The sequence below is a fragment of the Tarenaya hassleriana genome, unplaced genomic scaffold, assembly GCF_000463585.1.
Source record: "Tarenaya hassleriana unplaced genomic scaffold, ASM46358v1 Cleome8, whole genome shotgun sequence".
NCBI lineage: Eukaryota > Viridiplantae > Streptophyta > Magnoliopsida > Brassicales > Cleomaceae > Tarenaya > Tarenaya hassleriana.
The window spans coordinates 1,512,666-1,527,358 of record NW_010970490.1 but is presented as its reverse complement, the minus strand read 5'-3'; the positions used below and the strand labels follow the sequence as shown (position 1 = coordinate 1,527,358).

General features: G+C 43.8%; 2 protein-coding genes across 4 annotated transcripts; both read right to left on the bottom strand.

Moving 5' to 3' along the window:
• Window positions 1-84: 84 nt before the first annotated feature.
• LOC104802338 (sm-like protein LSM36B) lies at window positions 85-1,919 on the bottom strand. 3 transcript variants are annotated; one of them, XM_010525889.2, is made up of 4 exons: window positions 1,844-1,919; window positions 1,156-1,319; window positions 478-591; window positions 85-366 (listed from the first exon to the last, which is right to left on the bottom strand). In XM_010525889.2, exons 2-4 carry the CDS (start codon window positions 1,268-1,270, stop codon window positions 320-322), a joined length of 276 nt encoding a protein of 91 aa, XP_010524191.1. In that variant the 5' UTR covers window positions 1,271-1,319; window positions 1,844-1,919; the 3' UTR covers window positions 85-319. The 3 variants fall into 3 exon arrangements, with proteins under 3 accessions (XP_010524191.1, XP_010524189.1, XP_010524192.1); XM_010525887.2 differs by having other exon boundaries at window positions 1,788-1,894; XM_010525890.2 differs by having other exon boundaries at window positions 1,156-1,334; window positions 1,788-1,875.
• A 7,139-nt stretch (window positions 1,920-9,058) lies between these two features.
• LOC104802337 (formin-like protein 2) lies at window positions 9,059-12,521 on the bottom strand. Its single transcript, XM_010525886.1, has 4 exons — window positions 10,792-12,521; window positions 10,500-10,699; window positions 10,059-10,306; window positions 9,059-9,992 (listed from the first exon to the last, which is right to left on the bottom strand). The coding sequence occupies exons 1-4, from the start codon at window positions 12,324-12,326 to the stop codon at window positions 9,165-9,167; spliced, it is 2,811 nt and encodes a 936-aa protein (XP_010524188.1). The 5' UTR covers window positions 12,327-12,521; the 3' UTR covers window positions 9,059-9,164.
• Between the last annotated feature and the right edge of the window lie 2,172 nt (window positions 12,522-14,693).

Below are 14,693 nucleotides of genomic sequence, written 5' to 3'. Positions count from 1 at the left end.
AACATGGTCCACTGCTAAAAATGTATACGGCACGTTGATGATTGACCCATAGTCATACATTTATATGGAATCAATTGGATCTTGAACATGGAAAGCACTAGTCACTGCAGACCAGAATGTGGGCAGTGACCACCTGATGGGCGCCATTTATGGTCGAATCACATTCATTTTTATCAAACGTAGGCTTGAAAATTACGGTTCTACCGGAGGTGATAGACTCCAGCAGCCCAAAAATGTTATAGAGGTCAAAGTGCAAAAGCTGTTTCAGACGAAAGCATCAGAGAATGATAAAAATGGCCACTGATAACAAACATCGAGTCTAGGCTCCATCTGCCAATGTCCTCTTTGTTGTGCTGATGTAAAGAACTGCACCGAACAAGCCCGTTAAAAAAACATTCAGATACAGTTTGAAAAGAATGATTTATGAAGAAAAGATGCGTATGTGAACGTGAAAAGAATGATTTATGATGTACTTGCCGTTGTTTCCACGGATGAAAGCATCACCGTATTTGTTCTTCAGCTGTCCATTTACATATTCCTCGGTCTGCTCCATCGCTATGTTCATGTAGCCATCAAGACAAGCCAGAATGCCTACATACATGGTTGAAAGCACCTTTTTCTTAATCAAGTATGAAGAAAAATAACTCAAAATGCTCACATACAATGCTAAAAACTGAATCAGGGAATAAGACATACAAGTTTGGAAAAAAAATTGTATTAGTGTTGTGTTCACGAGAAGGACGTTACTTTATTAGCCTAAGCACACAGAGAAAAAGGTATTATAACGCATCTTTTGGCATTATACATGACATATTTAGTTACATCGTGTGAAACCCTGAAGAGCCAATAAAAAAAATAGCAGAACCGTGCAGGAGACCAATAGCAAAGCTCATTAGTCTCGTCAACATGGTAAACAGAACGACCTTTTCCATAGAGGATTGAACAGGATAACCGGCGAGTTCTTGATGAGAAAAGCACAATCAAATCTCATTAATCTCATCAACATCGAAAACAGATATGCCTTAAGTCAAAATCTCTAAACCCTAAGTGCAAAAGTGAACACATAGATTGCAATAGCTTCACCACTGAAACTAAAGAAAGATATCTCACCGAAGGGCATTTTAAGCGGAGAACAATGGAATTAGAAAACAATACCTCGGTAATCAACACCCGAATTCAGTTTCACGACCACAGGTCTCCCACGGATTGACTTAAGGAAATCTGCGGGAGTTTTTGTGGTTCCAGAAGCTTTCTCTCCAGCTGCACTCATCTTCTGAGTCTGTTCTATAACCAAAATCTGATTATCCCTTGTGGAGGAACTGCAAACACAAGATCTAATCAAATGAGTCGCCCAAAATTTCCCAAAAGGCGAAAACTTTAAGAAAAGTTCGTAAGAATCTACAACTCAGGAGACATGAAACATATCAGCTGTCAAATTAACACTTCTGAGATTCGCTCCCCCGCTCATGTAACCACAACCGAACGTCCGTCAAGAGTCCGCAACCCAGAAGTCAGGAGAATTACATAAACCGCTTGAAAGCATAATCACAGAGAGCAGAGGAAAAGATCGAAAGAGAAAAATCTAAGGATTGCAACAATCTCTCAAAACCACACAAACCCTAAACCCTAAAAGCCCCAAACTTCGACCCAACAGGAGAGAGAGATTCCGGAAATTTCTTGAACGAGCTCAAACAAATTTTGGAATTTCTACATCGATTGATAAAGCCAAACTCTGAAATAGAACCTCGAATCGGACAACAAACAGCGAATAATAAGAAATCCGATACCTCCGTTCGTTAGATCTTTCAGGACAACAAACAGCGAATAATAAGAAATCCGATACCTCCGTTCGTTAGATCTTTCAGGAGCGCCAACGCGTGCGAGAGGGCTGCAAATTACGAAGTGGTTTAATGGAGAGAAAAAACCTAGCGATTTAATTTTAATTTTAATTTTAATTTGTGGAAAATTAATGTTAGAGCATTACATGTTGACACGTGTCAGCAATCACTCGCTCATAAAGATCCATGTAACTGCTCGGCTAGTCGGAGGGAATTTCAAAAAACGCGCTCGAACCTCACTTGGTCGAGCAACCTTTTTTTACCGGCGAGCATCCCCCTTTACTCTCCGACATTTTCCGACGTTCCTCCTCCTCCGGTCATCCCTCTTCTTCGAGAAATCCATCTTCTCCGGGCGTCATTCTCTTCACCGTCGGCCTCTTCCTCTCCCTCTCCTCCCCTCGTCGGACCACTCCTCTTCGGCCGCCGCTCACCACCGTCGTCTTTCACTCTCTCCTCCTTTGCCACCGGATTTCACCCCACTTGGCATACAAATCTGCCTCTTCGAGTCCTGTGTTGTCAAGGTAACCGAAAAATTTCTCCCTACTCAGCCTTATACTTTACTCACAGATTGGGAAACATGCCTGTTGCAGAATGTTACAATATAGTATCTAAACTACCAGATTTTGATCTGCTATATTGTTTATATTCGTATATATCTTATTCCTTTTATATAGGATAGTTGGTTTATTTCCTTATGTATAAATGTATGTATCTTCGCATGGGTTTGAATAAGAAAACAGAGTTCCTTTCCTCTACTATATTTCCAAGCATACAGATCTCAGTTTATTGACATGGTATCAGAGTGAATCTATTGCTCCGACTGCTTTTGTCTTCTACTTTCTTCACTTCGACATTTATTCCCTTTGATATTTTTTTTAATTCACTATGTCTGATCACTCAGCCACATCTTCTCCTGCTTCGGCTCCTTCTGCAGCTTCCCCTGCAGTCTCTTCTGTTCTTCCATCCACCCTTGACCCATATTCGAATCCGCTTTTTCTTCATGCTGCCGATACTTCTAGTGTATCGTTGATCTCCGATAAATTACTTGGAGCTTCGAATTACAATATTTGGGCACGTTCAATGCTCAAAGCCTTGAATGCCAAGAATAAGCTTGGCTTTATCGATGGTTCTATACTGAAACCACCTTCAGATCATGCAGATCATAATCTCTAGTCTCGGTGCAACGACCTCGTTTCCACTTGGTTGAACAATGCCGTGTCTCCCGATATCTCTAGCCTTATTGTCTACTACGATAATGCTCGGGATATCTGGGTGAATCTGGAGAATCGATTCAAGCTGAAGAATGTGTCCAAACTCTACCACATTCAACAGCAGATTGATGTTCTCCATCAAGGCTCGTTGGATCTAAATGCGTATTTCACACGATTGACATCTCTTTGGGAGGAACTCAAGAATCATGAGCCGCTTCCCACATGTACCTGCAATGGCTGCTCTTGTGGCTTATCTACACGCTGGCAGGAGCTGTGTGACAGGAGGAATGTTGTTCGATTTTTAATGAGGTTAAATGAATCTTATACTCCAACTCGGCGTCAGATTTTGATGATGAAACCTCTTCCTGATATCAGCAAAGCCTACAACCTCATTGCTCAGGAAGAACAACAACGCCTCATTGCTCCTTCAGATCCTGTCGCCTTTCAAGTGCACTCTTCTACTGGTCGTCAGAAAATGCCCTATGATGCCAAGCAACAGACTCGTCCTCGTCCTCTATGTACCCATTGCGGTATGTTAGGGCACAATATTTCGCGTTGCTTCAAGATTTATGGCTACCCTCAAGGCCATAAGCTGGCTTCTCAGGGTTCTTGGCCTAATCGTTCTCGTTCTACTCCAAAGGCTGCTTCTTCTGGCAATGAACCACCTCACTCTCATATCAACATGATTGGAGGTTCTCAGGTACCATCTTTGCCTGCCCTTGCATCGTCTGGATCTGCTGTTCCTACGAGTGTTGGTAGTACAACATTCGAGCAGGCTCAGTCCCTGCTTTCTCAGTTTAGCACTCAACTTCAAGGATTGCAGAATTCTTTCTCTGATGCAAGCTTGGTAACAACCCAACCAAATTCCCCAGGTAATTTTTTTTTTAGCCCTGTTCTTACAAATACAGATTCTTGCCCCAGTTTTTCTCGCACTACCTGGATTTTGGACACCGGCGCCAGTAATCATGTCTGCTGCGATCGATCTTTGTTCTCTGATTTTGGTGAAACATCCCCACTTTCGCTCACTTTGCCGAATGGTACACTTGTGCCTGTTTCCCATTCTGGCACTGTGGTTATTTCCCCTCATCTTACTCTTTATTCTGTTCTATTTGTCCCTCATTTTCATTTTAATCTCATAAGTGTCAGTTTATTGACGAAACACATTCCTTGTTCGGTGATTTTTTCTTCTGATTCCTATCATATTCAGGTCCCTACTCTGGGATTGACGATTGGGATGGGAAAACGTCTTCATGATCTATACCTTCTGGACATGGATCTTCCTGGCTCACATCAGTCTACTGTTTCGTCTCCAGTCTGCACTTCCCTTTCTTCAGCTAGTTTCGATGTCTAGCATCACCGACTCGGACATCCTTCGGACATCCGGATACATGGTCTTGCCAGCTCCGATCAGCTGCGTTTTTCTCCTTCAAATAAAGCGTCACATTGTCGTGTTTGTCCTCTGGCTAAACAGAAGACACTTTCGTTTCCTCAGTCAGGTCATTTGTCTGCTCATCCTTTCGAGTTACTTCATCTCGATATTTGGGGACCATTCCATACACAAACTGTTGATGGTTTTCGGTATTTCTTCTCCATTGTCGATGATTGTACTCGAGTCACATGGATTTTTCTTCTTCGCAATAAAAGTGATGTTTCTTTCAAATTCCCTCAGTTTATATCTCTTGTCGAAACTCAATTTTCTGCTAAGATTAAATCCATTCGTACAGACAATGCTCCCGAACTTGCCTTTACCAATCTTCTTCTTTCGAAAGGCATTATACACTATACCTCTTGTCCGTACACACCCCAACAAAATTCCGTTGTAGAACGCAAACACCAACATCTCTTAAATGTTGCTCGTGCTCTGTTTTTTTAGTCTCAGGTTCCTTTACCGTACTGGGGTGATTGTGTACTTGCCGCGGTTTATCTCATTAACCGAACTCCGACACCTCTCTTACAGAACAAGTCCCCTTTTGAGTGTCTCACCCATATGAAACCCAAATACGAGCATCTTCGGGTTTTTGGCTGTCTTTGCTACGTTTCTACACATTCGAAAGATCGTCACAAGTTTTCACCTCGTGCTAAACCAGCTGTTTTCTTGGGATATCCTTTTGGTGTCAAAGGTTACAAGGTTTTGGACTTGGAATCTCGCGTCATCTCTGTTTCCCGCGACGTTGTCTTCCATGAGTCCATTTTTCCCTTCCAGTCTGAACCTTCCTCTTCTTCTTCTGTGTCGAGTTCTGATCCTTTTCCTGGTCCATCGTTTTTTCTTTATGATACACCTGAGTATCAGACATCTTCAGTTGTTCCAGTTTCCGAGTTCCTGTCTTCTTCAACTTCATCCTCTGTGTCTGTTCCAGTTCCTTCTTCGGGTCCTTCTTCTGTTTCAATTCGTTCACCTCCTTCAGAGAACATTGGTCGTCCTTCTCGGCAGACTCGACCCCCTCCGTATTTATCTGACTATCACTGCTACATGCTACACCATAACCAACCACCCACCGAGCCCGTTTCATCACCTTTTCCTTTATCCTCTGCTCTGTCTTATGACAGATTACATCATGGTTATCGACACTTTGCCCTTTCTATTTCATCTGTCCCTGAACCGACCTGTTATACCAAGGCTGCCAAGTTTGCTCAGTGGAAGGATGCTATGCGTCTTGAGTTGGATGCTTTATCTCGGACAAACACGTGGACTGTCTGCTCTTTACCACAAGGAAAACGCCCCATTGGCTGCAAATGGGTATTTAAGATGAAATTTAATCCCGATGGTTCTGTGGAACGGTACAAGGCTCGTTTGGTAGCTAAGGGTTATACACAGATTGAGGGGATCGATTACCTTGACACGTTCAGTCCGGTAGCAAAGATTACCACGGTTCGGGTAGTTCTCGCTCTTGCTGCTGCTAATGGATGGTTGCTGCAACAAATGGACGTGTCAAACGCTTTTTTAAATGGAGATCTTCATGAAGAGATTTATATGTCTCTTCCTCCTGGCTATTCTGATCTTAAGGGGGAGAGATTCCCTTCTGATTCTGTTTGCAGGCTCAACAGGTCCCTCTATGGCCTCAAACAAGCGTCTCGACAGTGGAACTTGAAACTCACTCGAGTTCTGGTCGCAGCTGGATATACTCAGTCCCTGTCTGATTGCTCCCTTTTTACCAAGAAGCTTGGCTCTAGTTTTTCGGCGATTCTTGTTTACGTCGACGATTTGTTACTCACTGGGAATGACTCTGTCATGTTGCAGGATCTTAAGGATTCTCGTTCTGCTAATTTTCAGCTGAAAGATCTTGGAGATATGCGTTATTTCCTTGGTCTCGAAGTAGCACGCTCTCGTCATGGCATCTCACTTTGCCAACGTAAATATACCCTCGAGCTTCTTGAGGATTTTGGTATGCTTGCCTGCAAGCCTTTGGCGACACCCATGGAATTCGGTCAGAAACTCAGCAGTGACAGTGGTGATCTTCTGCCAGATCCTTCTCGTTATCGGGCTTTGCTGGGTAAATTAATTTACCTCTCAATCACTCGTCCGAACATTTCTTTTTCAGTTACGAAGCTGAGTCAATACATGGCGCAACCTCGGACCTCTCACTTACAGGCAGCTTATAGAGTCCTCCGCTATCTTAAGAATGCACCAGGCCAGGGTCTCCTTTATCCGGCAAATTCGACTTCTCAACTGACTGCTTATACTGATGCCGATTGGGCGTCTTGCCCCGACTCTCGCCGATCGGTGACTGGGTTTTGTGTTTTCTTGGGAGGTGCTCTCGTTTCTTGGAAATCGAAGAAGCAACAAACTGTTTCTCGAAGTTCCGCCGAGTCCGAATATAGAGCTATGGCTCAGACTACGTGTGAATTGGTTTGGCTTGATGCATTGCTCCGTGAACTTCATGTCTTTTGTCCACAACCTGTCTCCATTTTTTGCGATAATCAGTCCGCCATCCACATTGCCAATAATCCGGTGTTCCACGAACGTACGAAACACATCGAATTAGATTGTCACTTCGTTCGTGAGCGTGTTTCTTCTGGATTTTTGAAGCCTCTTCACACTTCTTCTCGTGACCAGATTGCGGACTTATTTACCAAGCCGATTTTGATCGATAATTTCCGGCATCTTCTGTCCAAGATGGGAATTCACTCCATGTATTCTCCATCTTGAGGGGGAGTGTTACAATATAGTATCTAAACTACCAGATTTTGATCTGCTATATTGTTTATATTCGTATATATCTTATTCCTTTTATATAGGATAGTTGGTTTATTTCCTTCTGTATAAATGTATGTATCTTCGCATGGGTTTGAATAAGAAAACAGAGAGAGTTCATTTCCTCTACTATATTTCCAAGCATACAGATATCAGTTTATTGACACAGAACCCACGTCTCTACCCTCGAATGTCGTCACAACCATAGGGGCACCTCGAGCCATAGTACCAGAAGCAGGGCCACCCCCAAAGGCTAGAGTCAAGGGTGGAGGTCAGAAAATGAGGTTAAACAGGTTAATCAACCAAGGTATCAGACCGACCAAATCTGTGAGTGGTGAGATAGAACGATTAGGGATTGAGAAGCAGGTACGACAGTTATTTGCCAACTTGGGTTGGGATAATTTGTACGTCACGCGGGAGCTCACTTACAAAACCCTCACACTAGAATTCCTCGCTACGTTCCAGTGTTTTTTTCCACAGGATGGTACGGTCGATGATGCATATTTTGAATTTTGCCTTCGAGGCAAGCTCCATAGACTTTCGGTCAGACAGCTCTCGACGATTCTAGGGGTACCAAGATCGGTACCACATCGAAGTTACCTCGGATTCAGTCTAGGAAGCAGAAAGAATTCTGGGAACATATAGCAACTCGTTCTTACTCCTCGAATCCTAAGTCTTCATGGATTCGACACCCAGCGATCCGATATCTACATCAGTTCATGACCAACTGTCTCTTTGCTCGGCCGGATTCGGGTGCGATAAACCTGCAGGAGCTCGGATTTCTCCGATTGGCTCTCAGGGACCTTTATGATGGCGATGATTGGGGCATGAGTGCGGTAGATGTCGCCTCTAGAGTAGTGCTGCACATAGATAAACTGGTGACCAGTGCAGAGCTTTCCAACGCTGCGATTTGCGTGGGTGGTATCGTCACGATAATCGCTCGGTGCTTGAACATCAACGTGGGCATATTTGACAGCGACCAGATCAGAGGTAGGACAACGATGGACATCGAAGCTTTGAGAGGGAAGAGACATATCTTGTCTCACCACGGCACAAACTACTGGGCATTCCTCGAAACTGAGGGAGTGGATCGTAAGGTATACATGCCTAACGACTTCTTACCTCCCTCACCTTAGAGGGTCTGCGATTTGATCTCACATCCGAGCAGCTCCAGACCCCATTTGACCATGACTTGGGAGAGCGTTCCGCTCAGAGAGCTGAAGAGACAGAGACAGAGACGGCTGCACCCGAGTCCGAGCCACAGACTCAGGGACACCAGCCTGATCCCTATCGCGAGCTCTGGATGAGGATAGAGGCCATTGCTACGGGTATCCAGGCCATCGACATGAGGTTGAAGGCAGGGGTAGCTGAGCAACGCATTTACAGGGAGCGAGGATATCGGATGCAGTTTTACCAGACGGAGGTGATGCGGCAGATCCACGAGCATCATATCACGCAGACGGGCCAGACACGTATCTCGCTTCCGCCTCGTTACCCATGCCCGGAGATGTTTTGCTATCCCAAGTACGAAACGGACCCGTGAGACAGCGATTCCTCCTTTTCTCTTCTCTGTTTTTTTTTCCATGCATTTGTTTTTCCTTGTTCGCAGTACGTAGTAGGTCTTGTTGTTGTTGTTTTCGAATCCGATGTTGTCTTGTTGTTCGTGCATTCTTCTATTGGCTATTCTCATTTCCAAATTTTGTGTCAAGTTACATGTTTAATTACCAAAAGACGACACAAATCAAATTATAGAAATAATGTGATCTAAAGTATCTATTTGTGACTCAGACAATTATGCAAATGCTTGTAAATACATATAAATAATACCTATATATATATATATTATATGTTTGTGTCTAATAACGTACAAATTGAAGTGATACGACAATACACAAACGGACTGGAACAAACAACACGAGTTCTTTACCGAGTCGACTCGTCCTCGTCATCCTCCTCGGAGGAACCAGGGTGATGATTCTGCCGTGCATTGAGAGCCGGGAAAAGTGGCGGGAGATTCGCATTCACCGATGAAGGCCGTACGGATCCGCCGCACACGGTTCTCTCGTTTATCCGCCCGACTTCTTTGCAGACTTGATCAAGAATCGCCAGAAAGTCTCTGACCACCGCGAATATCCGGAACGGGCGAGATTCTGAATTGCCATGGAAGTACTCCGTTACTTCCTTCACCGTTTTCAGAGCATTTCCTCCACGGGATTGGATCTCTGCTATCTCTTTCTCCGCCTTGTTCAGAAACATATCCATGGAAGCCAAGAATTTCTCTCCGCAAGGGTTTACGCCGATTTCTTCCCTGAGCTCTGCAACTTCCTTAACTTTTGTTATCCCAGTGACGATGTCAGATATGTCGTTGCTGAGCGTGGCTGAGTCCATGGCGGCCGCTTTCTTCACGTTCATCATTTGCGAGCTGAGACATGAAACCACTTGCAACCCGAGTTTTCTGAGTTCGAGATCGTCCTGGAGAGTGGACAGCTCAGTTATGTTCTCGCTTTTAGGGCTCTGGTCGGGAGCTGAAACACGAGCTCCCTCCGATTTTATGATCTCTTGCACCACGAAATGCAAGAGGGTGGTTTTCCCATCAGTGCCCTTTATATCCACCAACTTCAGTAGAGTGTCGAGCTTGAAGGCATGTGCTTCACCTCTGTTCGTCCCTATATTCATCCGGTTCCCTGTCTTGAGAACCGCTTCTAGAAGCTTCAAGAACATTCGGGTATTCTTCAATTCCCCACACGCAGCCTGAAAATGTACCGGCGAGTAAAGATTCGGAGTTGTATAACACAATTCGCGAAAACGGGCTTATACCTCGAGGGTGTCGAAGGACCTTCTAAGGTGATCGGTTTCTGGTTCGAAGTTGGCAATGTAGAGCATGGCATCGATCCTCCTGAAGGCGAAAGGGATATCGAGCAATGCTTTGAGGAACTTCTCGGCAGGGCATAGCTTGGAAGGAGAGTCGTCGTCTTTAACGTCCTTAAGCATGTCCTCTTCTTCTCTGGTAAGGGCCATCTTCAGCAGACACTCGAGAAGGTCTGGCCCCAGCGTATCAGAGTTGCCTTTGAGATGTTTCAAGTCAAAACAAAAAAAGATGGGTCAGGTAAAATAATGGAGAGAGACAAGTAAAGGGATCATAATCCAAGCAAGCATAGAGGATTAAGACCGGACATCATGTGACATAAGCCTAAGCGAAGTGTTTTGAAGTGGAAACCTTTTACATGGAGCAACCATAGATAAGGCATAAGCCAGTACCTTCAGAGATGGCTTCACATACTTCATCGGTTGTAACATTAAGTGCCCTCAACAAGATCGCAATGTTCTGAGCCTTCTTTGGATCGATCAACCGATTCTCCTGACTCCAAGATTGAGAATTTCGAACGAAGCCGGCATCTTTTGTTCTTGAACTTGGACCGTTCACTCTGAACAGTGTCTCTATCATTTCCTCATTCAATCTGCAATAAGAGAAGCCATCATTTATATCTAAAGAAGGCTGAGGTAGCGATTGAGGGTTAACACCTATGTTGAAAGTGAATGATGGTCTTACTGAAAAGAGCTTGATTTGATCTGATCCCACACCATGGCACGGTTCGAGCTCGCTCTGACTTTGTCCCAGTGTAAAGGTTTCAACTTTGGTTTCAAAGTATCCTCTTTCTTCTCCGAATCATCCTCCTTCTCCCCAAGTTCCTCATCTCCATTGCCAGGATTCACCGGAGGAGATGAGACCGAGACCGACATCGTAGGACCAGCGCTCATGTCCCTCGCCGGTGTTATCCTCGAGCACGCCGAAATCTCCAAGAACTGCGGCGGAGGCGGCGGTGGAGGCGGAGATGGTCCAGTTTGCTCCGGAACGCCGTCGCTTTGGCTGTTCTGACGGTGCAGCGATGATTCGGTAACACCGAACCCTGACGACGAAGACGGGAATGAAGAGAGATAAGGATTGTGGGTCTGGGCATGTGCTGGGAAATTCATAATGGAATCAGGGGACTTGGGTTTCAAGCTTGTCGGACTAGTGTTCGTCGTCGGAGAAGCGCTCGAAGACGACATGGAATCCGCCGGCGAACACGTGTTCGAGTACGGATACGACGCCGTTCTTGAGTTGAAGCTCGTACTGCCGAAGTGATCGGCGCCGATGCCCTGAAAATCCCTTCTTGAGCTCGACCAGACACGTGTAGGACTCTGTTTCCGACCAGATGATCCTCTCGGAGAGAAAAACTCATCGTTATCGTTGTCGTTGTCGTCTCCCTCGTCGTCGACTTTAGGGTTTAGCTGTTCACCGCTCTGGTAAGTGGGAGTGCAAACGTTGTACTTCGGTAAAGGAGGAAGTGGCCGGAGCTCCGGCGAACCCAGCTTCTGGTACTGAGAAGAAGACGAAGCGGAAGCAGGGCATGTTACGCCCACGACGCCGGAGACATTGGCGGAGATGGCGACCTTTTGCTGGTCTAAACCTCCGCTCCTGGAGTTAACCAGAGTGCCCAGATAGAGAAACTCGGAGCTAGTGTTGGTCGAAGTGTACTTCGGCGGCTGCTTGTGTTTCAGGGAGCCGTCGGAAGGAGCGGTGTTGAACAGCCTGAGCGAGTCTGATCTCGAGGACTTGCCGTCATCCGCCGGAGCGGCGCGGCGGCGTTGGCGGAGGAAGATGAAGAAGACGGCGAGGAGGGAAAGGAGGAGGGCGGCGGAGACGACGGAGGCCGTGCCAATGACGAGTTTGGCGACGTGGTGACCGTGCTGAGACTTGGAGCCACTGCTGTGTCCAGGCAGGAGGAGAGAGGATATGTTGGCCGGAAAAGTCGGGAGAGTGGCCGGACGCGTCGGAGGAGGAGGCGGAGGAGCGGCGGAGACAGGGTCCGAGGAGGGGAAAAACGGGTTGCGTTGCGGCGGGGTGTTAGGGCTCGTGACGTCAGAGAACGTGTGCTTCTCCTGCGGGCCTGAGGACGGAGATTGTGTCGGAGGAACGGAGGTGGTAACCGGGAAAAATGGCTGATGAAGGAGGTGACGGTGGTGGTCGGCGGCGGAGGAGAGAAAGAGAAGGGAGAGGAAGAGGAAGGCGGAGGAGGAGGAGAAGAAGGGCATTATAGACATTTTGGCCAAACTCATCCCACCTGGTTTAGGGCTTGCGACCAAAATCTGACATCGGAGAGAGAGAAAGGTGTGAACTTTACGAGGGGGGAGTGGCTCACGAAGAAGAAAGGTTTTGTCTTTTGGGAATTCGGGTGGTTGGGCCGAGAGGAAATGGAGGGAAACAGTAGGTGGCATGCTCTTAAATTTCTCACATTCATCAAAATGGTGGTTCGTGTTAAATTTCCATTTATCCAAAAACATTAAATTTCCCGCAACAGATTCATCAATCATAAACGAAACGTAAATGGTTTTGTTGTTGGTTGGTCCAATCGCGAAGCAGAGAGATATTCGATGCCATTCATTATCATCACACCAATAATACGACATCTTTCCCAACACGTTCTAACGAATCCTTGTGATTAACACCACCGAGGTTTTAAAAGCTTGTATCAATTAGATTGTTGATTATGACATCTTCACTTTTAGATGACATTTTTTGAGTCATTTTTTTAAAAAATAAATGATATTTTGATATTTTCTATATACTTTTTAATATATATTTAAAAATTACTTTTTTAATAATGGGTATTGACAATATTTAAAAAAGATTTAAAAAGGGAGTATTTTTCTTCTTATTATATTTTTTTAAAAAAGGAGAGAAATTATGAAGAGAAATAGCACTTGGAAGAACACACAAAATTACAAAAGGACAATACTAAAAAGCAAAGCCTTTTCAATTTCACTTTCACTTTCATTAGCAATGCAAGAAACCAAAAAGGCCACATTTATTATGCAACGGAAAATTAGGAAATGGGTAAATTCAATTTGAGGACCCATCATTGCTTCGAATGTCGTTTGATTAATGCAATGCAAAATATTAATGAACACGTTATTGGAGAGATTATGAAAATATGATTAAAAAAAGGAATATTTTTTGTTCGGCGGTACCAATCTCACAGTTCGAAATAAATGTCACATTTACAATGACTATATACATACATACTACACGTGTTCAACAAACCAAACCAACCTGACCGTTCCACATTACATGTCATCTCATTGTTCAAATTAAATAAACAAATTTAAAATTTGGACAGCCATTGTAGCTGTATCAAATAGTAAATAGTAGGTAAAGGGGTGAACGTTTCGAGAATCGGTTTGGTTTTATGATGGAAATGAATCGGTTCGATTTTTTTGGTTTTATAAAAATATGTATCAATCGGTTTTTATATTATATTCGGTTCGGTTTCGGTGTTTTTTTAAAAAGAGTGATTTTCTTCAAAAAATTTCGGTTTTTCAGAATTTTTAAAATTCATTTCGGTTCGGTTCCGGTTTCGAAAAATTCGGTTTTTTACAAATAGTACCGTTCGGGATTTTAGAATGGTTCGGATCTGAAAAAATACCGTATTTTTCGATTCGGTTCTGAAGAATCGAACCGAAACGTCCACCACTATCAAATAGTACATGTGTAAATATTTCGTTTTTTTATATACAAATTGTGTCGATCCAATCTGTACTCATCTTTTATGGTTTGTCATTAAAACATTATTTTCTTATTTATATCGGTTATTTTTTATTTTAAATTAAATTAAAATCGTTTAATTGTTAAAAAATTATAAAAGTATAACATCAAAGATTAATATAGTTATATATTTAGGGCCTGGAAATGAAAAAAGGGTAATAAGGAAATCTTTTGGAAAAGATTTTACATTTGCTAAGGCACTCTCTGACACAAGGGAAAAAAAATTACTGGGATTTACATCATTTTCCTCATCTCTATGATTCAGACTTTCTCCTCCTCAGTACAATTTACCCTTTACCCCCTGCATTTTCAATTGCTCCGAAATCCCACCCGCATCAATAAAAAATCACATTTTGAACCCATCCTTGTTAATTATCTCGGCTAATCGTTGGGAATCACTGCGGTTATGTTTTTTAGGTAATAGAGTATCATGTGCCAAAACTCAGACTATCCCGAGACCAAAAACAAGTTATATGATTAGAATTGCGTTCTTCTTCTCAACTTGAAACTCGAATTCGGAATGAGACAAACGCTTTGCATTTCCGTTTCATCGGTTGGATTAACCAAATTGGATTATCCAAACAAAACCATAAGAACTTAAAAAGATTTATACTTTATTAAGATTCAGTAAATCTAATTTTTATACACAAACCCAATATTCATTATTTTATAAAAAAATTATTTTTTTTTACAAAGGGGAAGAAAAGACATTCCATATGCGAATCTTTTGATCACAAATTCAGTGCGTGGTCTGATCAAGAACATGTGGGGGTAAATATAATAGAGTGAAAAAAATGGAGGAAAGGGTCAAAACGACGACGTAAAGGCGTCGGTGAGGGTTTTTGTTTTGGGGGGGGGGGGGGGGA